The following is a 27,262-nucleotide window of genomic DNA, read 5'->3' as shown; positions in this document are numbered from 1 at the left end:
TTATCCAACGTGTGCGGAATCACTCATTAATTGTAAGATTGTTGGTTTTGCTGCAGTTTCCATTAATAGGATAGTCAAAATTTGACAAACTTGGTTTGTGTAAGGAATTTGTGTCCAGCCTTTCTACCACATTGGCCCTTAAGGTGGCATATAAAATGCCATCTACGAGCAATCTAAAAAATAATACAGCCAAAAATATTTTAAAAGCAGGAATAAACAAAGATGCAGTGCAATCCTAAACAAAGAAGCATCCTTCTAAGCCCACTGACCTCTATGGATTTAAAAGGGTACAACTCTGCTTGGATTGCCTAGTTAAAGTAAACCAGTTAATTGCAGTTGAAGGCCCAGGCAAACAGGAGCATCTTCATCCAGCGTGTAAAAAAAGATGGTAATGATAGTTAGTGCCTGATGCATGTGTCTAGGAATTCTGCAACAGGAATCTGCAACAGGATTGTAGTGGTGCCATTTTTTTTTGTTCTGTTGCTTGTGGCACGATAACTTTGCATTACTGTAAGATTTTGTATGTTTGTGATTATCATGTTTTCTAATAATGACTTTTACAGGACTGAATAATTCTATCTATTTTTATCTCACAGGGCATGATGGCATTTCTGTTCCTATTGCTTACACTAATAGTGATCCCCTCCAGCACATTAGCAGTAAGTATTTTTGTTAATGGCTTTTTTAAGATCAAAGTGCGAAAATGTTGCCAAGTAGCTTGCAGAGGATTTGTGTTGGTTTTAATGACTCAAGGTGAACAAGTTGAATTGAAACTGCATCCTGGCAAAACAAAGACGGTGCTGGTATGGAAGGCTGAAGTCATTGATGGACGCTTTTGCTGGGTTCAACTGACCCATGCTGACTTGGAAAAGCCTAGGTGTTATACGAGACCCAGTATTATTGCTGGAGAAGCAAGTTAATGCAGCTGCAAAAATTCTTCCTTCCATCAAGTCAGCTTCAAAAATGATGCCATTCTGAAGCCCAGAATGTCCCACTGCTTCTTCTAAGCCTTCCTTTAAAGGATGAGAACAGCTCGTTCTTACCACTGCTTTTGAACTCTGCCAAAAAATACAGCAATAAACACCAATTTAGTGTGAGAGCCAATTTGGTGTAGTGGTTACCAGCAGCAGGACTCTAATCTGGAGAACCAGGCTCGATCCCCCACTCCTCCGCTTGAAGCCAGCTGGGTGACCTTGGGTCAGTCACAGCTTCTTGGAGCTGTCTCAGACCCACCCACCTCATAGGGTGATTTTTTGAGGATAATAATAACACACTTTGTAAACTGCTCTGAGTGAGTATTAAGTTGTTCTGAAAGGCGGTATATAAATGAATTATTAAAATTATGAATTATTAAAAAGGTCACTTATGTAGTGCTTCTGTCAGATGGATTAATGACTTCAAGATACAGACATAACCAGTAAATCAGTTAACCGGCAAAAATGGGATTAAATGGTGAGTGCAAATTTTAATTGTGGGGGCTGAATTAAAAGCCATTTGTTTATATAGGACTTTGATGTGTGGTTGTCTTAGGAACGAAGCTACCTGTGGTAGCTCTTGCTGGACTGTATCACTTCAGACTGCAAGTAGATAATAAGTAGGAGGGCCATAGCTTGGTGGTAGACCGTCCAAGGGTCAATCAGGTAGAGGGTCCCAGGTTTGATCCCAGCATCTCCAATTAAAGGATCTTGGATAGCATGTGATATGAGAGACCCTGACGTAAGATCCTGGAGAGCCACTGGCAATCTGAGTAAGCAATACAGATCTTGGTGAACTGGTGATAGACTCAAGTATTGCCACGTCGTGTCGTGTGTATGTTTTGTATATTTTAATACTGTGTCTTACAAAGAAAGTCCTACTTCAGGGAAAAGGAGTTTTTGTGTTAAGAAGTTTATATTATTGGAGAACATTCAACTGCATGATTATGGTCTGAATCATGTATAACATGACTCTGTTCATTGTGTAGCTTAGATTAATAAGGAAATAAAATGTGTGCTTTGGCTTGTGCAGTAAATTGTGCGTCCTATGTGACCAACATTTAATCCCAATGATTCCTTTCTGTCCTTTATTACCCTGAACATTAGATTACAGATCCTTTGGAATAAAGCCTGATCTCTTACATTGCTTTTATAAAATGTTGTGAACTGTGAAAAGTTTGTCTAAATAACAGGTAATGCTAATGGAATGTTAAAGAGTACAGGAAAAGGCAGGTAGAGGAATACAGGGATTTATGGTTTCCCTACAATGACGACGTATGCGCCAAGGCATGCATGCCATCTATCTAAGACGGCTAGGGCCATGTGTATGTGATGACACCACCGTTTCTCAGTCAGAATGTCTGGAAGTGGGACATGTCAACTTGAAAACGATTAAAAAGTAGTAGTGGTAATGAACAAGAAGAAATAAAAATAGGTGTGCTGTTGACGGGAGCTAGTCTAGGCATGCTGGTGTCTTTGTTGAGAGGTTATGTATTATGAATGTTTGTGTTCTATTTACCCTTTAGTCTACACAGGATTTGGGGGCAGTATCCAACTGAGGCAATGCCCAGATTGGTTTGGCTTCATAGGTGAAGCTACATATTTCCTTGTGTGTCTATTTAGTTTGCAACCAAAAAAAACCAAGGATAATTGTATTTAATCTATATTTACAGTGCTTTGTTATTTTTATCATTAGTATCATTGTTCAGGGAGTGAAAAAGCCAGTTGGGGAAAAGGAATGGGCATGACCTAGCCAAAGTTAAGTCCCATTGATTTCCATGAAAAATGAATTAAGTACATGCTTAACTCTTCTGTTGACATTGGTGGTCATCCTAGTGCTTAACTTTGGCTGGACTGTGCCCAGTTTTAAAAGATGTTACAGAGACTGATTCCTGCTTCATTTTTGCAGTGGGCACAACTCTTCCCATTCCTGTATGGAAGCAGCAAGTATTGCATTTTGCACTTGTGCATGAAAGATAAAAATGCAACAATAAAACCTCATATTGATCACTGATGTATTGATTACTCATAATATCTCTGACAGTCATTATAATATAGCAATCGCTATATCCCCTTTTGGCTGTGCAGGGGAGCTTGGAGGGCTTGCACCAGGAAGGTTTGACTAGCTGACTTATTTTGGCGCTTGAAGCACCTGGAACCCATTGCACACAACAATTCTCTCCTGCAACTTATTGTATGAGACAGGGCTTTTTTTCTGCTGGAACACAGTGGAATGCAGTTCCGGCACCTCTTGGCGCTGGGAGCTGGAGGACGCAGTGGCAGTGGGTAGGCAGCCAAGTGGCCTCTCTGCTGTGGCTATGGAAGCCAGAACAGGTAGCGGCGGTGGGCAGGCAGCCAAGTGCGGGCAGACAGTTGGCTACATGGAGAACCCTGGCCTTGGCTGGCTCGTGTGCTTTAGAGTTGCCAGCTCCAGGTTGGGAAATTCCTGAAGATTTAGGGGCTGGCACCTGGAGAGGGTGGAGGTTGAGGGTGTCTGCTTCCAGCTCTTGAAACTCAAGCTGTATTCCGCCCCCCACCCCCATCAAGTTTGCCCCACATTATTACCCTGGTATAAATGTTAAGGAAGTTAGATTCTTATTTCTTAACACTTAACTGTCTGTGAGAAAGGCTGACTATAAATAGTGCAAACAAAATAAAATAAATAGCAACCCTGCAAAGTTTTTAAGGCAAGAGATGTGCAGAGGTGGTTTGCCATTGCCTTCTTCAGTGAAACAACCCTGGAGGAATCACCTACTTACCTTCTGAGGTATAAGATCAGGCTAGCCTGGGTTGTCCTGGTCTGGGCTCTGATGATATACTGCCCCTATATGTGGAGTATCCAGTTAACTCTTATGCTAAAATAACTGAATAGACTGTTCATCCACACATTTCACTAATCATTTTTAAAGTCCCTAATACCCTCTAGCAGTTGCCAGTGAATTCCATATATTATAGATGTACACTTTAATATCCAGAGGAGTTAGCCATGTTAGTTTGTAGTTGCAAAAGAGTAAAGAGTCCAGTAGCACCTTTAAGAATAACCAACTTTATTGAGGCATAAGCTTTTGAGAACCACATGCATAAGTGAGTGTCATCAACATATTGATGGAACCCAATACCAATGCCTCAGACAATCTAATTCAAAAGTCTGTTAATCAAATCGGTTCTGGTTTTGGAAAAGGTGTGCTCAGAACTTGCAAGTTGCTGCTCACAAAGTAGATTTCTGGCTTACAACACTGCACCACTTAGAAGGACCATTAATGCCAGGTAAGGAGCGGGGAGGCGAGCGGGTCCAAATTGCGGGAGCGCTCCTGGGGGGGGGGGCGCCCTGCATGATGATGTCACTTTCCTGGAAGTGACATTATCGCATGGTCCTGCCAGGAGTTGCCCCGGGTGCTGGCAATCCACGTTACGTCACTGAGTTCCACTACCCCTCTTCCCAGAAAAAAGCCCTGGTATGAGAGGTAGTTAGGTAAGTCTGCTTTAGTTGCCTTCTGTTTCTGCGCTCATGGATTCCAGGCAGGGGCGGCTCATCTCCTTCCTAATCTGAGTCCACAGGTAAAGATGAACATGTAGAGTGTTTCATTACATACTTAAATCCTCTGCTGAGTAGGCTTGCAGTCACCTATTCCTCCCCTAGAGTGGGGCAAGCACCTCTCAGCTAATGAGTGGAGAGGGCAGTTCCATTCATTTCCATTTTCTGCTGGTGCATTCTACTCCTTTTCCTCTGGGTTTTTTTTTTGCCTTCCTAATAGTTTATTTCCACAAGTATAGCAGTACAGCTAAACTGTTGTTCTTCATACTTAAACAGGAAGTCTCAACTGCTGTCCTCTTCCTTCTGAATCAACAATGGTCTTTCCTGGATTTTTCCTTCTTTGTGATCATTGTGCACAACCTTGTGTCATGTTCTTGATCTATTTTCAGTCTACCTAATTTCATTTGAGATTTAGTACACTTTTGTCTGACATGATTTTAGGAGTCCAGTTCTGTGATGTTTTGGTTGTTTCATGCACAGTGAAGGGGTGCAGTGGAATGATTGAGAAAAAGCACTCTCACATATACTTTTGCTGGCAGAGTTATCTGGTGTTTTCTATATGAGACCTATATGACACAGGAGCATATCCCACTAAGTCATGATCGGAAAACACATTTAGAGGCAGAGACAGGAATGACTGTAATTAAATTTCATGGAATGTAGAGTGTGATGTTAATCCTGTTGTGTCGCATTGAAGAATAGCTACTAGGTATTGCAGACAAAAAAGAGACAGAATGTGACAGAATGGCATCCCTGATCTGCAACCCGTTCAGCCCTCTGAAGCATCTAGGCGCCAGTGCCCACCCAGCGCCATGCTGCTGTCCCAGCCCACACAACCCTCATAGAGGTTTTCTCTCACTCTTTCTGTGCTGCTGCCACCAACTGGCCATTTTAGGAGTTACCCATCAAGAGGGTCAGTTTCCCTTTCTAAGGCTCTGCCTAGTGCTTTCATCTCCCGCTACCCAGCAACTGGTTTCCCTGGGGATGGCTCACGGTGCTTGGGCACTCCTGGAGAAATAGTGACTTAGCACTTAACCGTCTCCCTTCTCTGGCGCCCTTTTTAGATAGCATATTTGAATGGTGTAGGTCTGTGTGGCATGAAGAACTACCAGCATTCAAATTAGTAAAGAATTTATGAAAAGTAAATGTCCAGAGCAACAACTTGAGCACAGAATCTAAAAGAAAGACATAAACACACAAGTCTTCTTCCTGTCACTCCATACATGGCCTAGCTGGTCTTGTTCTAAGGCAGGTTCTTTAAGCTTAGAAGTTCCATTGTTCTAAAAGCTTTCCATTACCTTGGAGTCTTTGTCTAGGCTGCCAGTGGTTTGTCTGCTCCATGTGGCCACAGTGGCCATCAGCTGGAGCTCAGGTGTAAGACTTCCTTCCTCCCGAGATAAACAGCCAAAATGGACCTGCAAAACGGACCCCTCTCCCTCTGTGCTAACTGCCAAGGGATTTTATTATCTCTGTTGGCCTGCCTCTTTTCCTGATATCTCCGGGAAGATACCTTCTAGCTTTCATACCCCCACGTCTCTGCGTTGGCACCTAGAGGTCAGCTTCCAGCTGGAGGTGTAACCTGACCTTTCATTGTCTCTGGCCAGGGTAGCCATCAGCATTTCCAGAGTATAGATGGTCGGTACTTGGGCAAGGCATGAAAGTGATTGACTTCCCCCCTCCTGCCTGTCCTTTGATAGGAGAAAGAAAAACTTATAAAACTACATGGGAAGGTCTTGTATAGCCCAAACCTCATTTTAGCCACCACTTTTCTTCACTCTCTCCAGTACTATAGTTTATTTTTTGAATGGGAAAACCACAACTGTAAAAGTCAACTGCTTAGTGGAGGTTTGTAAAAAAAATTCGTAGCAGAGAAAAAGTTGGTAGAGATTTTTGTTCCTTTTAATATTAGAATGTGGAATCACACAATCAGATTGATCAGCAGTATGTTCACAGTGAACAAAAGTAACACTATATCAGATGGTGCATAATTCACTTACGGAATTCAATGCCACACTATATGGTCTTGGTCATTAATTTAGTCTTTAAGAAAGAGATCATACAAATTCATCAGTATTAGCATGATATCAGTATGAAATGTTCATACTCAGAGACAACAGACCTATGATTTTCAGGTGCGGAGGCCCTATCATGAGATATACCCTCATGCTCAGCTTCTCAGGTGTTCTTTGCATGTGGATGGGCTTGTGTGGTTACCCTGTTGCTGCTCCTGCTTCAGATACAGCACAGCAACGATGGAGATTTTGCACTGGAGGTCTCCCTGCCCCGGTCCCCCAGCAGCAGCCACCCCTCCCCACAAGCCACTGGGGGGGGGGGGCGGTTCCAGTTTTTGTTTTAATCAGCAATTGTTACAATAATGATATTCAACCTATTGGGTTCTCTGAATCCCCAGCTTTCATTTAAAAAGAAAAATAATTCTCTAGCCTCTTTCATGGCAGAGAAAAGCCTTTCATCTTATATCTGTGCAAGGAAAGGTCCTGGAAACTGACTTGTTTAAAAATAAAAGCTGGGAATTCAGAGAATCTGCTAGAATATTGTAACAATATAATATTCTAGCACTATTCAGCTGTATTCAATAGACAGTTTAATATTCAGCTGCATTCCTGGTGGCAGGGAGAAAATGGCCATCATGGGAGACTGAGGCAGGGAAAAGGGTGTTGATGAGAGCAGTGCTGAGAAGGTCTGGGGTTTTCCACCCAGGTGGGTGCCACCCTTCCTTTGCTGCGATGCAGTCCTTCCCAAAACAGGTTAAAAGCAGGTTAGGGAAAGATTGCAGGAGAGATGAGGAAGACTTGGGAGGTCCACAGAAGAACCATGATGCTGTGGGGAAGCAGGGGGCGGGGAAACACTACGCATCTCAATGCCCTCCAATTCCTGGGGAAACCACCATTGTGTGAATTTCTCTTAATTAACCATGACCAAATTATGCACCTGTAGCATTCTATGAGGGGGCCATCACAAAAGGGAAGGGAGTCAGTCTCCCCTGGATCTCTGCAATTCATTTTGATCAGAAGTGTTGTGGTGGTCCTTCACAGTGACTTTGTCTTACAGGCTCCCAAAGTGAAAAGGCAAAATGACTTTTGGGGAAGCTGGGGAGAGTGGAGGGAGTGCAGCCGGAGCTGTGGTGGAGGAGTCAGTATTCGGCAGCGGCGTTGCTACTCACAAAGGTAAGAGGATTTGGTTCTTTTTCTTTCCAGGCCAATTTTCTTTGTCTTATATTAGAGCTAGGTGAGTGGTGAGGGGGGGGGCAGAGGCTGGGAGCAGGGGATCCCTTGTCCCCACCAAGGGACTGGCAACTCTACTACAGAGGAAAGTGAGGTGCCCTCACAAATCCTTGCAGGTTTGCCACCACACAACTGGGCCTTGTCCAACCTGGCAGCCAGAACTGCACGGTTTTCCCAGGGAGAGGCTGCCAGGGGGAGGGAAGGAGGAGAGAAAGCTCAAGGTAGGGAGCAGTTTTAGGTAGGTTGATCGGTTGATGGGACAGAGAAAAAGAAGGAAAAGAGCAGAAGCTTTGGGTCTTTCAAGGAAGGGAAAGAGGAAATAGTGGGGGAATTGAAATGCCCCCCCACAAGTCCTTGCAGTCCCCCTACTTTTATTAATTCTGTTCTTTGTGAAGACTCTGTAAGAAAAGAGATTCTTCCAGCAAAGTTTTATCTGAAATAGATTTTCCTTTTGCACCAATAAATACTAATTTGTGACACTTACCATGCAAATATGATTTGCATGACCTACATTGCGAGCCACTGCTTCACTGTAGATGAAACGTTAACAGCACTGAAAACTGTTCCAGTGTGAAGACGGTCCATGTTTTCCTGATCTGGTTTACTGTGTATCAGAATGTGTAGCTGGAAATGCCCCAGAGGAGCATTGTGGCTGTTGCCTTGAAGGTACAGTCTGTTGTGTCCTTTGTAATCCCTGTGGATGCTGGTTGAAGAGGCTCCGCTATTTTTTCTTGTTAAGGCTTTTTGTACAGCCCTGCAAGATTGTTAGATGAACCCAGTAATATCAATGATGGGAAACAACCTGGAAAATCCAAGCAATTCTTACTTAACAATAGAATTTACTTATTTTATTTACATCCCACTTTTCTCCCCAATGGATAGCCTCAGCAGTTTATGTTGCTCTCCTGTAACATTTTATCCTCATGACCAACTCTGTGAGTTAGGTTTTGCTGCGAATATATAACTGGCCAAACTTCCATGGCAAAGTGGAGTTCGAACCTGAGCCTCCTAGATCCTGGTCTGACACTCTACTAAACCATACTCAACTACTACTACTAAACCACACTCAGCTATTACTACTAAATCACACTCAACTACTACTACTACTACTGACAACTACTAAACCACACTCAAAGAGTTTGCACAAGCCTCTTTTAGAGGAAGAATGGATCTGTGCTTTTTTTTTTAACCTGGCAGTTTTATTCAGATGCTGCTCTGCTTACAGAAGCTATAGACACAGCTGGCGTATTGTTAGCACTACTTCATCTTGCAAGGGCTAGAGAAGGATTAGGCAGCATGTGGCAGTAAAAATGCTTGGGCCTGCTAGGGCAAGCAAAGCTGCACCCAGTAGAAATTATGAGTTATGGGTAAAATGGATGACTCTTGTGTAAGCAAAGATAAAACTATTAAACAAGCAGTTTTCTTTTCCCTTTGTCTCTTGCTTTGCAAAATTTTCAAAAAACAGCTTTCTCTCCTGAATAGAGCAACATTTGTAGTCCCTAGCTTTCTTGAGATCTGAATGTGATGTTGATAAGAGTTTTCCAGATTTTTTAATGTTATGTTTAACAGCTCCAATCTAAACCTATTAGTGCTATATCATTTACCCAGAGAATGGGTAATGGAATGGTAGCCTTGCTGTAGTTTACTTTATTCAAATAAAGTAAACAGCTTTATTCAAATGGAAAAGATGCATGCTGTTTAATGAAGATTACCTAGTTCTAACAACAATATTGTTTTTCTGATGCTGTCATTTCTTCAAACAGACTAAATACAGCTGCTTGTATTTAATCAAACATCTGCACTGTCACAATTCCTGTAGATGTTGTAGGTGGAGGTAGAATTACATTTGTCCAGCCATGAATGATCATGCTTTAATGCTAGGGAAATTCCATTCTCCCACAACAGAAGCACTACCTGCAAGAAAAATATCTGGGTCATCATCAACAAATAAATACCCTTATCTCACTAAAAAAATAAATAGTTTGGGCCAGCCCACAGACAGGAGGAGAAGAGCAACAAATGATTTGTTTCTCTTCACGCTGCCTCTTGTCTTGACATTCAAATGTGGCTTTTCCAGCCAAGACTGGCATCAGAGAATTCAACGTTTTCCTTTCCTCAAGGGATAGTGTGCACTTCCAGGTACAGAGAATGTGTGTAAAGACAGTAGCCTTTATAAAAGCTCATGCATGTATATGCTTTGCACTACCATTTTGTTTGCAGCAAGGATCTGGTATGAGATACTTAGTGGCTTGACCAGTAACAAATTTAGGGAGCCTGAGGTTTGCTTTTTCATGATGTGCTTCTTCAACCCTGTTCACAAGTTTCAGTGAACACCGTACAATCTGTGCACACTTGATTTTTCTTTATACATGTGTTGAGTAACTCTTATGTTACATTCAAACCCTACATTTATCCCAGTACTGGTCCCCAGTAGTGTTTGTAAAGTGAATATGTGTTGGCTCTTTCTGACAACAGATGTATGCCCATACATGCAGGATGTATGTGCAATCAGATCATGAGAATGGAGGATTGTTGAACTGGGTAACCTAAACATGATCTCTGCTGCTCAGAGAATAGTGACTCCCAGATGGTTATGCTGACATTTAAAATGCTCCTGGTTTGCTAGGAATGCAGGTTAGGCCTACTTGTTAGGTTACGGGCTTACAGCACAATTCTATGCAGAGTTACTCCAGTCTAAGCTAGAGATAGGCACGAACAGCAATATGAACTAAAAAAAAGCCACAAACAGCCCAATCAGCTGTTCGCAAACAAGCTGTGCGTGAGGCTCCATTCTAAACGAACAGGTGGTCATTGCAAGCCTCCTGTTGCTGTTCGTCAAGCCAGACAGTCTGGCACCTGCAGTCAATCCCCTTGGCAACCGGAGGCAGGGACTGCCTGAACTCTGTCTGAACTCCTGCTGTTGCCCTGGAAACCCCAGTCTAAGCCCAATTTAGCTTGATAAGCAGGTCTTCCTTTCAAGTGTGGAGCTCCAAATTTGTTACAAGGAAGCAAAGAGCAGGGGGGAGAGGAGTTCCCAGCTCTGGTTTTGCAGACAGTGGAGAGGGAGAGAAAGTTGTTGTTGGCATTTTGAGAGAGAGACAGGGACAGTGCATTGGAGCTTGAATTTTCTTTGTATGTGGTGGGACAGGGATCTACCTCTTCAAGTTCCAGGGCTGCTGCCAGGCTCCAGGCCAAGCTATTATTTATTATTGGTACCTTTCCTGCTGCCTGCTCAGGTAAGGTTTCTGGGAGTGGTGCGGTAGGGATCTACCCCTTCAGGTTTCAGGGCCACTGCCAGGCTCTGGGGTCAAGCTATTGTTTATTATTGGTACATTTCCTGCTGCATGCTCAGGTAGGGTTTCTGGGAGTGATGTGGTAGGGATCTTGATGGCTGGAGGAGAGACTGCTGGCCCCCACGAACAATGAACATGTTTGTGAACAGGTCATGTTTGTCAATGTTCGTTGTTCATGGATGGCAATGAACAACAAACACCATGTTTGGGGTTTTTTTTCTGTTCATGCTCATGTCTAGTCTAAGCCCATTGGCATATAAATGTAAGAAATATAAATATTCCTGTGGCATTTCTAATATTTTCTGAGCTGTTGCAGATTGTCAGTCTATCTTTCAGGACAGATGGTGGGTCGAGTTGTATAGGACCATCCCGAAGCTATCGATCATGCAATGTTCAGGTAAACTGATCAGTTAGTTCCCTTTTCCCCCTACCTTTGATTATTCTTTCTCATCCAAATGCTGATGCTTTCTCAGCAGCCAGCATCTACTGACTGTTAACAGAAAACCAAGTGAACTTTTGGAACTAATTTCACCATTGATGAATCTAGGCTTTTGATGCACTCTCAGAATTACTTAAGTAAGATGGCTAAATAACAACTTTATATCAACCTGTTAGAGATTGCTTGCATACTAGTCTTTTGTCTAGAATTGACATCATTCTTTCACTCAGTTTTTACAAATGAAAATTCAGATAACTTTATTGTCAACACTACGTGTTCTAGGTTTTTCCTGTTGTCCTCCCATTTTTTCAGATCTGATATGTGATTATTTTTTAAAAACTTAAAATCAATTACAGTGCCATTCTGTCGAGAGTGGACTGGAAAAGCTTTTGAGGCTTCTTATGGTTACTGTTCCTTTAAATCTCACTTTTAAACATTTATGGCAGCTTCTGTTCCTCTGCTTAATTAGTTAGCATTTCAGCTATGATGACTGCAGCCTTCTTTGACCAACCTTTAATTATCAGTTCTTATTCCTAGAAGGGGCGAGTTTTAATTTCCCCCCCTTTACAGCCAAAGGAGTTGATCATTATCATAATTGCATGATTCGGAAATGATAATAATGAAAAATAGAAATAATAATGAGCATTCGCCAGGGCTGGATCGAGGGCGGGCAGGGGGGGGTAGTCTGCCCCTGGCACCGCCAGAGAGGGGGCGTCGGGAGCAGCTGCCAGCTGCCGGAGCGTGCAGGTGGCAGCATGGGCAGCATTGCAGCCCCCGTGCTGCCTTTCACCTGCCCCAGCCCCCGGGGAACATGGGGCGGCCGGCTTGCCGTGCACCCCCTGTCCTGCACGGCCCACGGCCCACGGCCCACCCACGGCCACGCCATTCGCCTGCTCCGCAGCCCCCCGTGCTGCCTTTTGCCTGCCCTGCAGGATGGGGCGCATGACAAGCCGGCTGCCCCATCCCACGGGGCAGGCGAGAGGCAGTGCAGGGGGCTACAAGGCCGCCTGCACCATTCGCCTGTGGAGAAGCAAATGGCATAGGCAGCTTCCCAGCCCCGCACACTGCCTCCGGCACCCTGCATGATGACGTCACCAAAATGACGAGGCCGGACTAGGGTTGCCCCGGGCGGCGGCAACCCTAGATCCGGCCCTGGCATTCACTTTGGCAAGGAGAAACAGTAATTCATACAGGGAAAAATGGTTAATTACAGATTAATTCTGGAATGCTGTGGCCACTATGACTGCACAAAAAGTGACTAACTATGCACAGGCATCCAAGTGATTAAAATATAAAGGAGTAAAATTTAAAGGGAAGTTGCTTGGAGAAACAAAACCTTTGATGAATGTGACTTGCTTCCAGGTAAACATATAGTAGGATCTTGCCCATGGAGGATGGGCATTGATGGATTTTTATGTGGATTACAGCACTGTATTAAGTAATATATGGAACCACCATTTTAATTGCACTTGCAGCTCATTGCTTGCAGTAGCATAGAAGTTTCTAATGTAGAAACAATATTTTATACAAATAAGGTAGCCAATGAAGATTAAAAGGACTCTGTTGCTGTTTTCAATGTAGTCATAACTGAACCAGGAGCAAATTATTTAGATCAATTAACATTAACTATCATGAAGTATAAGGGTATAGTCACCTATATAAATCATTATTTTTCTATATTTCAGTAATTGCATAGGTAATCTGACCTCTTATGGAATTTAAACTTTATTTTACAATCTTGTATACAATTTTTCTATAGTTTTGTGCAACTCTGTAGTGTGTTTTTGGACATTTTGTTTCTAAATTGTAATTTTTTTCTTGTGAAAACAGACAGTTCCCTTAAACATTTATTTCTGCATAGCACATCTTTGATTCATTTCAGCCTCTGGTTTATACATTCCAGGGGTGAATCAAAAGTTCTTAAATGAAAGATTCTAAGACCCTTTGGCAAAATCACTGTGCATAGAATTGAGGGTTATGAGATAAATAGTGTCTAAACAAGTTCCATGGTTGTATAAATAAGCCCAGAAATCTAAATGTGCATACCAATCGTAGATTATTAGGATTTTTAAGGCTTTCCTTTTATGTTCAGTATTGCACATGAAAGAATATGATGAGAAAAACAAAACTCGCAAAATATGAAAATAACATAAGAATCAGAACTTTAATCCTGAACTTTAATAAGTAGTAATAAAATGAATTACTAAGATCTCCGATTGTTTCTATTTATTTGAATTTTATCCCACCCTTCCTTTGAGGAACTGGTCCATTTTATTCTCACGACAACCCTGTAAGGAAAAATGACCCCATTCATCTGGATGCACATCTGCATGGCGATGCTTATCTGAGCATCTTTGGACAAAAACCGGAATGTGTATCTGAGGCCTCTGGTTGTTACACATGACAAGCTTCCTACGGCAATGGTTTAAGTGGGCATGTTTGACTAGTCCAAAGTCACTCTATGATCTTTGCAGCTGATAGGAATATGAACCCAGACCCCAACATTCAGTTCTGTGCACCACATTGTCTTTACTTTTGTGCTGATTATATAAAATTATTTTGGAAGCGTATAAGCATCCCAAGTCATGGCTTGAACTTCCCTTTGATTTCCCGGATCTTGTGGAACAGATCTCTTGTTCGTCCTTTTTTGTTGTTCTCATCTGTTTCTTTGCACTGGTTATTATAATAGATTTCTTTGTCTCTGCGTGTAAATCTCTGAAAAGCTTCATTTAGAATTCTGACTCTATTTCTGTCACCTTTTATTTTTGCTTCCCATCTGTCTCTAGCAATTTTAAGAGTTTCCTCAGTCATCCATTTAGGCTTCTCTTTTCTTTTGGCTACAGGAATAGTCTTTGCACATTCTTTCTTGATAATATCTCTGGTTTCAACCCATAGTTCTTCTGGTTCATGATCATGATCAATAAAACTTAGTATTGCAAATCTATTCCTTACATGGACTTTAAATTCTTTGGGAATATCCTTTAGATTGTATTTTGGCACTATGATTCTTTTAATATTTCTCTTCAGCTTTATTCTAATTTTTGATATTAGCAACTCATAATCTGTACCACACTCAGCTCCTGATCTTGTTTTAGCAGAGAGAATAGAGTTTCTCCATCTTCTGCTTCCAATTATGTAATCTGTTTGGTTCCTGTATTGGTTACCCAGTGATTTCCACATGTACAATTGTCTTTTCAGTTGCCTGAAGCATGTGTTAGCAATGAACAGGTTATTGGCTTCACAAAATTCTTTGAGTTGCTCTCCTGCTTCAGTTCGTGATCCTAGTCCAATTTTCCCCACAATGTTTGATTCTGTTTGGCTCCTACTTTTGCATTCCAATCACCTATAATTATCAGCATATCTTGTTTAGGTGTGTGATCAATTTCATCTTGGACACTTGTGTAGAAGTTTTCAATTTTTTCCTCCCCAACGTCTGCAGATGGGGCATGAACTTGAATGATGGTTATGTTAACAGGCCTTCCATGAAGTCTGATTAATATTACTCAGTCAGACTTTGCGTTGTAGCTCTTGACTGCTTGTGCTATGTCTTGCCTCAGTATTAGGGAAACATCATTTCTTTTGAGTTTGTCATTTCCGCACTAAAACACTTTGTGTCCACATTAGTTCACTCACATCCAGGATTGCAATGTTTAAAAGTTCCATTTCTTGTTTTACTATTTCTAGCTTACCCGGCTGCGTACTTGTCATGTTTCATGTTCCTATTATGTGTGTCACACAGCTTTGGACGTTCCTTTTGCATCTATTCAAATCTGCAACTGGACGTCCTTTCAGCTTTAATTCAATTCCATCATTAAGAATAGTGCTATTCGTACTTGTTCTTGGCTCTTCCCCAGTAGCCAATTGAGTGCCATATGACCTGGGGGTCCTGTCTTCCAGCACTATATCTTTTTTCATTTTGGATTGTCTCATCATAGGGTTTTCAAGGTAAAAGATTAGCCAAAGTGGTTTATCATTGCCTTCTTCACAGTACTAACCAGGGTTAGTTGAAGTGACACTGCCATTGTCTGTGAAAGATCCTCTGCCAGTGTCACCTTCCGCTACTGTAGCTAACCTTCAAAAATTCTTCCGCTCCCATCACCATTGGAACATTCAGTTCTCTTCTACTGATGTGACCATTGATTTCTGAAGGGGGTGGATACATCTTAGTCTAGTGTCTCAGCTTTGACCATTCCACCTTAAGTGACTCCAGGAGTTTAGACTCTTGACCAAGCCTGTGCTCCTGATGGTGTTGCTCTCAGCTTCACTGACACACTCAAACCCCCTCACCGTGTTAACGTGTGTATCACGACAAAATAAAGGAAAGATGGAAACAATACACTGAAGAACTATACAGAAGAGATGGAAGGATGACAGATATTTTTGAAGAAGAGTCCTTTGATGAAGAACTAGAAATCTTAGAAAATGAAGTAAAGCTGCAGTCAAAGCAATTGGGAGAAACAAAGCACTTGGAGTAGATGGAATATCAATAGAGCTATTTCAAGCTACAGAAATGGAGTCCATCAAAATCTTAACAAGGATCTGTCAACAAATATGGAAAACCAAACAATGGCCCACAGACTGGATCCAGAGGAGTTAGCCATGTTAGTCTGTAGTAGCAAAATAGTGAAGAGTCCAGTAGCACCTTTAAGACTAACCGTAACCAACTTTACCATAGTATAAGCTTTCGAGAACCACAGTTCTGCATCTGACAAAGAGAACTGTGGTTCTCAAAAGCTTATGCTACAGTAAAGTTGGTTAGTCTTAAAGGTGCTACTGGACTCTTTACTATTTTACTACAGACTGGAAATGCTCAATCTACATTTCAGTTCCAAAAAAGGGGATGCCAAAAAGTGCAGCAACTATCAGACTATCTCATTAATTTCCCATGCAAGCAAAGTGATGCTCAAAATTCTGCAGCAAAGACTCTTACCATATATGACAAAAGAAATGCCAGATGTTCAAGCTGGATTCAGGAAAGGAAGAGGCACTAGAGATCACATCATAAATATGCGATGGCTAATGAAACGCACCAGGGAATTTCAGAAGAAAATCAGCATGTCTTTTATAGATTACAGCAAAGCGTTTATCATAAAAGAAATGGGCTTGCCACAACATCTGATTGTTTTGATGCACAACCTGTACTGTGGACAAGAGGCTACTGTTAGGACAGAATATTGGGAAACAGAATGATTTACAATTAGCAAGGGTGTCAGACAATGATGCATATTATCTCTCTACCTGTTCAACCTCTATGTATATCATATCATAGGGAAAGCTGGATTAGATCTAGAAGAAACTGGAGTAAAAATTGGCAGAAGGAACATTAACAATTTGAGATATGCAGATGACATCGTGTTATTGGTAGAAAATAATGAAGACTTGAAACAACTACTGATGAAGGTTAAAGGAGAAAGCACCAAAGCAGGATTACATTTGAACATCAAGAAGACAAAAGTAATGTCTACTGAGGAGTTACACAATTTTAAAGTTGACAATGAGGAAATTGAAATTGTCCAAGATTTTCTATTCCTTGGCTCAATCATCAACCAACAGGGAGACTGCAATGAGGAAATCAGAAGGAGATTGAGACTTGGAAGAGCAGCTATGAGGGAGCTAGACAAGATCCTTAAAGACAATCCAAACAATGGTATTCCCCGTTACGATATATGGATGTGAAAGTTGGACAGTGAAGAAAGCGGTCAGGAAGAAAATGGATTCATTTGAAATGTGGTGCTGAAGGAGAGTTTTACGGATACCATGGACAGCCAAAAAGACAAATAAGTGCGTACTAGAGAAAATCAAGCCTGAATTCTCCCTAGAAGCTAAAATGACAAAACTGAGGCTATCGTACTTTGGTCGCGTTAAGACAAGATTCTCTGGAAAAGTCAGTAATGCTAGGAAAAGTAGAAGGCAGTAGGAAAAGGGGAAGACCTAAAATGAGATGGCTTGACTCAATAAAAGAAGCGACGTACTCCAGTTTGCAAGATCAGAGGAAGTCTGTTAATGATAGGATGTTTGGGATGTCTTTCATTCAAAAGGTCACCCTAGGTCAGAGATGACAGCACACACATAAGAATCAGACCATTTACCTCTTTCCATAAGCTAGGTTGTCCTGAACAAAATGAAATCACACTCAGAATGATTCTTCTAAGTTGCTTATATTCCTCCCTGTGAGATCTTGTTCCAGATAACAAACTCCTCTGTCTCTTCTCACTTAGAACTGTCCTGAAGGCTCGAGAGATTTTCGAGGAGAGCAATGTGCAGAGTTTGATGGCACAGAATTTCAAGGAAAGAGATACAAATGGCTCCCTTACTATGGAGGTAATATTTTCTAAGGATTTTTCAGTTTAGGTTACAACAGAATTTGAGTGAAAGGAAAATGGTGTCTGTGGGGAATACAGATCTGCTGAGGCAGTACTGCAGTTTCTCTGAGAAAATTCCTCGTGTTTTTGTAATAAGTTGTGTAGAGCCTACTCTAGAAGACAATGAAGTAAACTGAAGCATATCTTCTTTCAAATTTCCAGATGCCTTGGGGTGTCTTCATAGCATGACTTTAAAAAACTTTAATTATATTTCAAGTTTAAGGCCATTGACATAATTTCAGCTGATTCACATTGCCTGTTTTCACATGGTAAGTCTGTGCTTCTCTTACTGCAAAGATCAGCGCTCCATTATGATTGGTGCCTTAGAGGACTTTCTTGCATGTGCTTCCTCCAAAGTATGTCATGGTGGTAATGATGAATGGAGATGAACTTCAGGTAGAGCACATCTGCTCACAGTTGGCATAAACTCTGTGCATGATAAAATGTAAATTTGCCTTCATGTACTGCTCCTAGTTTAAAAACTGTATTCCTGCATACACCAAACTATAATAGTTTTTCACCTCTATATGGTCTGGACTCCTGGTATCTTAATCCAGTATGATCCTGCCTGTCCAATAAATCTATTAAAGATTTTCTGCCTTCCACAGTCAGACATATGGTAATCTGGACTAAGGCCTTTTTGGTGCTGGCACCTTGGTTCTAGAATTCTCTTACTTATAGCAGACTTACGGCAACCCCTGGGGTTTTCAAGGCAAGAGGCTAAAAGAGGTGGTTTGCCATTGCCTGTCTCTGCAATGCTGGTTTTCTTTGGAGGCCTCTCATCCAATTACTAACCAAGGCTGATCCTGCTAAGTTTCTGAGATCAGACAAGATCAGGCTTGCCTGGGCTATCCAGGTCAGGGCAACTTAAGACTTGCTTTCTTTATTTAAGGTCTGCTTTATGTTGCCTTTGCTTTATTTATTTATTTAAGACATTTCAATGCTGCCTTTCCACTAAAATTATGGTCCTCAAGGCAGCACACAAGACATTGAACCATTTTAACAATAAAGCAGCATTTAAAATAAAGTGTATTTATTATTGAATAAACAGTTCAATAAAAAATACAAACACACAACCAGCAAGAAGGGCCAATAACAGTTATTTGGGGGACATTAAACAAAAAACACTGGCCCCCAGACTGACCGGGGGGGACTTGATTGCAGGCTGCACTGAGGGGGGAAGGGGCCAGGGGTGCACGGCGTCCACCAAGATTTGAGTCTAAGCTGAGGCTGGCCAATTTAGAGCTGGCTGACCTGAATGGGTGGGGGGAGGTCTGCGCACCTGGGAGGCATGGTCTCCTCTCAGGTCCGCTGCCACCCCTTGTGAGGAGAAGCTCACCCTGCTGCTCAGCACTTGCCTTGTAGAGGCAGACAGATGACTCTCCCTGGAGAAGGGTTTCCAAAGTTTGGGTGCCACAACCATGAAGGCCCTTTCTCTTATTGCTGCCCATCTAGTCTCACTTGGTGGGGGCATCTGAAGTATGATCTGTGAAAGTGATTGAAGTATTTAAATTACTGCTGATTCTTATGATTTATTAGTTGCCTTCTGGATGGTTTCTTGTAAGCTGTGATCTTTTAAACACAGGTTTAGCTGTCTGTGGGTGCTTTTTTTTGCTGGTAATTGATAATTTTGATTGGTAATTTTAACTTTCAGAAATGTTATGTGATTTAATGATCCATGAAGTCACTTTAAAAACTAGGGAAAGTGGGGCAGAAACAAAGTCTCAGAAGGGAAATGATACAAGGTGTTAGGTCCATTTGTGAGGGATAGGGAATGTTAAGTGACACATTATTTTTTAACATCTCTCACAGCTCCTAATAAGTGTGAACTAAACTGTATCCCAAAGGGAGAGAACTTCTACTATAGGCATAAGGAATTTGTGACAGATGGAACAACCTGTGAGCCCGGAAAGCATGACATCTGTGTTGAGGGAATCTGTCAAGTATGTATTCATATCCTTTTGCCTGTCTCCAAAAGCCAGCATACATTTTGTCATCTTATTTGTATTTATCACATTTGTATTCTGTGCATTCTCTAAACAACTGAGGGGTTTTATCCAGTTTTTCCTCTTGTTGAGCACAGATTTGTGCCTCTGTGGTTGTTCTCTTTTTCCCCACCAACCACAATAAAAATTAAAATAAAATCCAGGAGTCCTTCTTGAATTGAAGCAAAACAGATGGTTCTTTATTAACCCGGGGGATGAGCTTCTTCCCTTACACAGAAGTAGACGGTCTCCTTGTGTGTAAAAAGCTCAACCCCTTACAATAGAAGTGTAGAGTAATTAATACTTTCAGATAATCATAACAATATTACAATATTCTAATATTTGCTATCTTATTGGCTCATAAGGTATCTAGGGTTAGTTCTGATTTGAAGATGCAATTCTGGGTTGGCTCTTCTTCTGGAGAGAATTCCAAATCCTGCAAAATCCTTTATCTTGTCCTAAAATCAGAAGGACATAGGCTAACCTCTCACCCACTTTCCTCTGGGCACACCACCTTCAACAGCGCCAATGCGTCTCGATCTAGCAACCTTGATACCCTCTGATAACTGAATTCTGCTGATAAAAAGGATGTTTTATTTTCTCTGTGTCCTTTCCTCCAGTTCCTTCTCTGCCTTAAGGAAAGTAGGCCACAGGAGGCCAAAACCAGCTTGCTGCATCAAATCAGATTTTTTTACAAAAGGCTCTCTGGTACTGATTTCTTCTGGAATCTTATAGAATAATATAACATATGCATAACATTTTATAAGTGCATCTCTAAAAGCAGTATATCAGTTCTTACACAGTTTCAAGTCTTCTTGTTTCAAGTGTCATATTCTTACAGGTTGCATTACAAGTACTACATTGGCTCCTGAGCATAGGAAGAAAGTGCAAGGCATATATGTGTTGTATAAAAGTAATATATAAAATCCTTTTCTTTAATTCTATATCCATCACTCTCATGACAACACCGTGGTAGGTTCAGATGAGAGATTTTCACTAGCCAAAAGTTGCCTTGAGAGCTTCATGAATAAGTAGGGAACTCTGACTGGTTCCTGTTGGGAATTTGATGAAAACGAAAGATAGTGTTGAGCATGTCATTTGCATATTGATAATATTCCAAATCTCAAGACGGCCTTACCCACCAGTCTCATATAAATGTTTAAACAGCACTGGAGATGAGATGGATCCTTGCTGTGCCCCATATTTTCATGGATGGAGCAGCAGCCTCTCATCACCAACTTCTGTCCTCCAGGAAAGAACAGAACCACTGCAAAATGGTATCCACCTGCCCTCTCTCAGAAAGCCATCCCAGGAAAAAGTCATCACTGATGGCACTGAAAGCCGCTAAGAGGTCCAGGTAAACTAAGAGCTTCCACATGAATCTCTTGGTATAGAATGTCCACCAAAATTGTTTCAGTAGTACCGGAAGAGAAACCATACTGAAACAGGTCTAGACAATATTGATCATCTAAGAATCCCCAGATCTTGACTATCTGCCACTGAAATTTGAAAATGAGTTTCAAAATCCTAGTTTCTGCACCATTTAACATGTTATATTAAATTTTGTTTCAGCATTGTTTCAGCTCTGTATCAGATTTTGCTTGTTTTTTCAAATTTCTGTAATCCTACATACCTTATTGTATTGTTTATTGAATGTCCCAGCCATTGATTGTATTGACTGTGTAATCTACCTTGAAAAGCAGATTATAAATAATGTAAACCAATAAAAATAAAATAAAAGCTGCTTGACCAATGGCAACTGTGGGATGAAGTGAAAAAAATGTGTATACCATGGAAATTCATGCCCTGCTATAAAAACCAAGAGTCAAACTAGATGTGATGGAGACTGTAAATTTCTGCTAGTCTTCTAGAGACAAATTACAGTTGTGCAATGCCCTAATTTATATTTTCTTTCATTTATACCTTGCCTTTCTCTCCAATGAGGAGTCGAAGCAGCTTATATCATTCTCATCTTCATTTTTTCCTCACAACAAACCCTGAGAAGTAGGTTAAGCTGAGAGTATATGACGGGCCTAAGGTGAGCTTCCAGGACAGAGCAGGAATCAGACCTGGGTCACCCAGATCCTAGTCTGTCACTTTAGCCACATTGTCTCTTCTCTCTTGGTTGAATCCAGCTGGGAAGGGGAGCCTGTTTTCAGTTTGCAAAGATGATGGAACTGAAAAGGTTAAACCATCTCTGAGTGGCATTAATATGAATCAGGGCCCTGTGCAGCTGTCACTGAGTTTTAAAAGATCTCAGGAAGATCAAATCATACATCTCCACAGTGTCTTTTCTGATGTAACCCTGTTTCTGTCTCCAATCTAACTTCTCTTTTTCTTGACTTTAGGATTAAATGTGAGCTTTGCCTTTTATCTTTTCCTATGCAATTCTTCAGCTTGTCTTTTGAGTCATTTTTGCATTTAAGTTCAGCTCTGCTGTTTTACAGGCTGTTGGCTGTGATAACATGCTGGATTCTTTCAAGAAAGAAGACAAATGCCTGCAATGTGGAGGAGATGGCAGAGCATGTTTTGAAGTGAAGGGCCTCTTTGATGTGCCCAGCCTCCCTAAAGGTACAGAACAGCAAATTTTCTGTCACAGTTTAATAACTGAGAATGGGCCAGATCTGGGATTTGTAATCTTTATACTGGGGCTGGGATGGAGATCTGCATTTCTTAATCTATTTGCATCTTCAAAGCCAGAGTTAATAACTGAAGTCCAGGGAAGTCTGGACTGTATCACTGCTGGGATTTGACCCATTAGCATTCCTGCTTTGGACTATAATTTATCAGTTACATGGATGGGCTGCTTTATGGGTAGTATGAATCTTGATCTGGCCAATTCCAAACCAATGAAGTAGTTACAGCTGGATTTATATAGTTCCCCATTTAGTTACTCTTCATTTTGAAAAAAACACCACCTGTACACGCACAGGTGATTTTTCTACCTGTCTCAGTAATTTGAAATTATTGTGCCTGACTCGCTCCACTTCTTTCAGGTTACAATCAAATCTTCATCATTCCTATGGGAGCCATGAGTATCCACATTAAGGAAGCAACGCCTACCAGGAACTTTTTGGGTAAGTACAGTATTTTTAGCATTTGCTACTGCTCTGTGTAAATGTGCTTAAAATGCATAATTCCAATTACACTTTTAATGTAACTCTGCACAGACCGTGTGTTCTGTGTTCAGAACCATGTACAATGTGTTCAGAAATATAGGGCTGCCAGGTCCCCAGTGGGGTGGGTGATCCCCTGCTTCCGCCCTGCACCTCGTGCCACCACACACCTGGCTGGCAGGGGGGAAAGGTGGGGGAACAGGCCTCCCAGACCTGCTCCCAGTGTGGCACGACAATGTCAGTCCTGGCTCAGTGCGAAGCACGGGAGCATTCCCAGAGCCTGCATGATGGCTTCACTCCCAGAAGTGATGTCATCGTGCTACATTGGGACGACACACGTTTTGCACGTATGCAAGGAGAAAAAAAAGGTTAGTGTCAGGTTCCCCACTCCTCCCACCAGGAGGGTAAGGGAACCTGGCAACCCTAAATATCACAGTGTAGCCTTTCTGGGACTGTGTCATCTCAGAATGCAGGTGGAAGATGGTTCATTGAAAAGAGTGAGGCTGGAATATGCAGAATAAAACAGAAGGCCAGTGGCACCTTAAAGACTAACAATATTTATTTCAATACAAATTTTCATGAGTCCCAGCTCACTTCCTCAGATAGATGCAGGAAGAGAAATTTGTTCTGAGAAATCTTACCGGGATGGTGATGGGGGAACCAAGGCTTGGTGTGAATTACATCATGAGGCTTTCAAGTGTAAATTCTCTATTTAAGGGGGAAAGGCAGGAGCTTATGTAGAAAGGTAGGTGTCAATCTCATCATAAATCAACAGTTCGCAGTTACACATATTGGATGATGATACAGTTCAGAGGTTCAAACAGGTAAGCAAATGGTGTAAGTGAACATTAACTAACATTAATATGAGGTTATTGTCTGATAAAATGTGGGTCCTGTAGTGTTATTAGAGATTGTAGTGAGTAAGGAAACCCAAGCCTCTGTTTAAGCCCGAATTATATGTAGAGGTTTTTTTTACAAGTTCTAATTCTGAACTTTAGTGTTGTATATTTTCTTCGAAGCTTTTTTGTAGAACTGTGACTTTCAGGTCTATAATACTATGCCCAGGGAGATTAAAATGTTATCTCACTAGTTTACGAATGTTGTGATTTTTTAATGGCCAATTTATGTTAATTGATTCACTCCTGAAGAGACCGACATGTTTGTCTAGTGTGGCCAGGAGAAGGGTGTTATTGACATGTGCTCCATTAAACTGGACAATGTGCAAGTGGATGAGCCCAGGCTGGTGTCGCGGATGCTATTAGGTCCCATAACAGTATTGCCCAAGAGTTTATGAGGACGAAGTTGGCATCTAGGTTAGTTGCCAGGTTTGGTTCCTGGGCATGTGTCTCTCTTGGGTGATCCATGGTTGTTGGTTGTTTTAACTGTTTTAACTTGGGGGGCTGTCTGTGAGCATAGAAAGACAGTACATTTTGCTAGTGTGGCAAATATTTGATGGTAGCTGCTATCTAGTATAAAAGCAAGAGACTTGGTAATGGGGCAACCAAGCATCTGCTTCCTACAGCTGATTTCACTTGTTAGTCATTGGCAGTTACACAGTGTTCTTGGTAACCCGCTGTTATCTACACATGTTATTACTCCCTGAAGCTAATGAGACCTCATTTGATCTGATACATAGAATATAACAAACATGTCATGTTATATGTGTTATCAGACATTATGTTAATCATCTGTTATAATGCTTCTGGAATATTGGGTCTTTAGTTTTAAGTCAGGCAGTTCTTATACTTTTTCTGCTCTATTATTTTTTCTTCCTCTCAGCCATCAAGAATGTGCAAGGAACATACTATCTGAATGGGCATTGGACAATCAACTTCAGCCAGGCTTTACATATTGCTAGCACAGTGGTGCATTATGACCGGGGCTCTGAGGGTGATCTGGCCCCTGAGCTGCTTCATGCCAGGGGTCCCACCACTGAGCCCTTGGTCATTGAAGTAAGTATTTGTCCTTGTGTCCTATACTTTCTTGGGCTCATGCTATTAGGAGATGTAGTCCTGGGCTATAACCAGTGTAGTGAAATGGCAAGACTATAAACATTAATGAAATGCCAAATAGATTGAACATGGAGCTGTCATTAGCTAAACCAGTGTTTCACCCTTTGGTCAAGTAGTAAGAGGAGGAAGGGAACTTTGTAAAAATGCTGAATACAGCTGTCAAACAGTGAAGAACACTTGTCATAGTGCCCCTCTAAGAAGAGCTGCACCCTTCTAAGTCTGTTCTCGTCAGTTAGCTTAGAATTGTCTAACCTTGTTTAGGATGGTATTGTAAAGTGATATGTTAACTGGGTATATACTAAGGTCAATCTCTAGATTATTGTTTGTTGCCTATGAGCAACACAATGGTCTGGCTCTCCATCAAGAATGTAGTTCACTCTTTTTACTGAAGGGGGAGTGCTAAACTCTGAGACAGGAAAGGAATGAAGTGGGCTCCTGGAGGAGGTGGAAGAGATTGGAGAGTCTTACTGGAGATGTGTAAAAGGAAGGCAGGGAGGGAAGGGGAGTATGGTTTTGTTTCTTGTCAAAAATAAAACAAGGAATTGAGATTTAGGCCTAGTTCACACAAACAGCTGTTGAAGTGGTAAAACTATTAATCTGTGCTGCTTTAGATTGTGGAGGTTGAGGAATCGCATGATTGAATTCATAGAACTCTTCATAGAACTGAGATCCAGTCTGGTGTAGGGGTTAAGAGCGCGGGACTCTAATCTGGAGAGCCAGGTTTGATTCCCCACTCCTCCACTTGAAGCCAGCTGGGTGACCTTGGGCTAGTCACAGTTCTCTGGTGCTTTCTCAACCCCACCCACTTCACAGGGTGTTTTGTTGTAGGGATAATAATGGCATACTTTGTAAACTGCTCTGAGTGGGCATTAAGTTGTCCTGAACGGTGGTATATAAATCAAATGTTGTTGTTGTTGTTGTTGTTGTTCTCCCTCACATCTGGATTTCTCTGCACAGAGCAGAGTTGTTTTGTTTTTAAGAGATGTGTTCACTACTACAATCTCTATTAATTCAATTCAAATACCTTTAATGGCATACAAAGATCTAAGTACAATCTCTATTTAAGGGACAATCTAGAGTGATGCAGTCAAGGAATGGTTTTAATCCCTCATTTGCCTCTTCACATCGTTTAGGTCAGTGCTTGGAAGAACTACCACAATGAGAAAGAAAAGAGTGGGTTTTCATTACACTTGTTTTGCCTTTTCTTTTCAGCTTATCAGCCAGGAGCCAAACCAAGGCGTGCATTATGAATACTACCTGCCATTCCAAAGGCAGAACTCAGGCTACAGCTGGGGGTATGGCTCCTGGAGTGAATGCAGTGTGGAGTGTGGTGGAGGTAAGTGGTCACAGGGGATGGAGAGACATACAGTCTACCAGTCAGGTAGAAGCATCTGCGGGATATACTACCCAAACCAGCCATGTGTGAATATGGCCATTTCCTTACTTCCTTAAAATAGTGGCACGCTCCCGGAACACCAGTGGCTTCTTCATGCGATTTTAAAAAAAACGGATGCGGGGCATTTTTTCAGCACATTTTGCGCAAAGAAGTCGCCAGCATTCCAGGAGTGTGCTGCTATTTTAAGGAAGTGAGGAAACGGCCTATGTTTCACTTGCCCAGGATAAGCCCTGGCCACTAGAGAAGAACTCACTGAGGAAAAATGTTAAGACTACAATATATACCATCATTCAATGAACAATTATAATTGAAGTGCAACAGTGCTCCAAGTGACAACTTGTTAATCAATAATTACAGTGAATATAATAAATAGTACAAATACACAATCAATCAAGATGCAGACTAGTAAAAATTCATGCTGAATCAGCCTTTACAAAGTCTTTGCAAAGTCCTCCAAATCAACTGGCTGATGAATTCATACACCTGCTGAAGGTAGGTTTATAAGAGTGTCCCGTCTGATATAGTAATAACTATTCTCTTTTTTATTTCTGCAGGTACTTGCTCCACAGGAAACTGGTCAAACTCCAAGTTGGAATACAATGTAGGTATAGCCTTTATGTGACCAAATGCCTGGTACGACCAACAAGGCAACAATACAAACTTGCCGGTGCATTAAGGCCTGTTTGGATTTTCACTTCATCAAGGGCTGGAAATGTTATTTAAAAGACTGTCCATGTTTTACTGACACTTAATGCAAAAACCCAGTTGGTTGAGAGGTCACGGTTTTATGTTGGATTCCGACTTGGAGTTTTGTCTGTTCCCTGTGGAGCAAGTGCCTACAAAAATAAAGAGAGAATAGTTATTACTATATTGGACGGGACACTCTTATAAACTTACCTCTAACGGGG

General features: G+C 41.6%; 1 protein-coding gene across 2 annotated transcripts in view; it reads left to right on the top strand.

The window, feature by feature from the left end:
- The window catches only part of PAPLN (papilin, proteoglycan like sulfated glycoprotein), an 81,925-nt gene that overhangs the window by 17,347 nt on the left and 37,316 nt on the right, over window positions 1-27,262 (top strand). For both annotated transcript variants that reach the window (XM_054971032.1, XM_054971030.1), the window contains exons 2-10: window positions 597-659; window positions 7,579-7,694; window positions 11,381-11,441; window positions 17,702-17,804; window positions 19,658-19,788; window positions 22,278-22,401; window positions 22,827-22,907; window positions 24,726-24,898; window positions 26,171-26,294. In XM_054971032.1, coding sequence (XP_054827007.1) covers window positions 600-659; window positions 7,579-7,694; window positions 11,381-11,441; window positions 17,702-17,804; window positions 19,658-19,788; window positions 22,278-22,401; window positions 22,827-22,907; window positions 24,726-24,898; window positions 26,171-26,294 — 973 coding nt within the window. In that variant the 5' untranslated portion in view covers window positions 597-599. The remainder of the gene's footprint in view (window positions 1-596; window positions 660-7,578; window positions 7,695-11,380; window positions 11,442-17,701; window positions 17,805-19,657; window positions 19,789-22,277; window positions 22,402-22,826; window positions 22,908-24,725; window positions 24,899-26,170; window positions 26,295-27,262) is intronic.

This window comes from Eublepharis macularius, chromosome 2, assembly GCF_028583425.1.
Source record: "Eublepharis macularius isolate TG4126 chromosome 2, MPM_Emac_v1.0, whole genome shotgun sequence".
Classification (NCBI taxonomy): Eukaryota; Metazoa; Chordata; class Lepidosauria; order Squamata; family Eublepharidae; genus Eublepharis; species Eublepharis macularius.
Note: the sequence above shows the minus strand (reverse complement) of the source record. Positions and strands in the feature narration are given on the sequence as shown.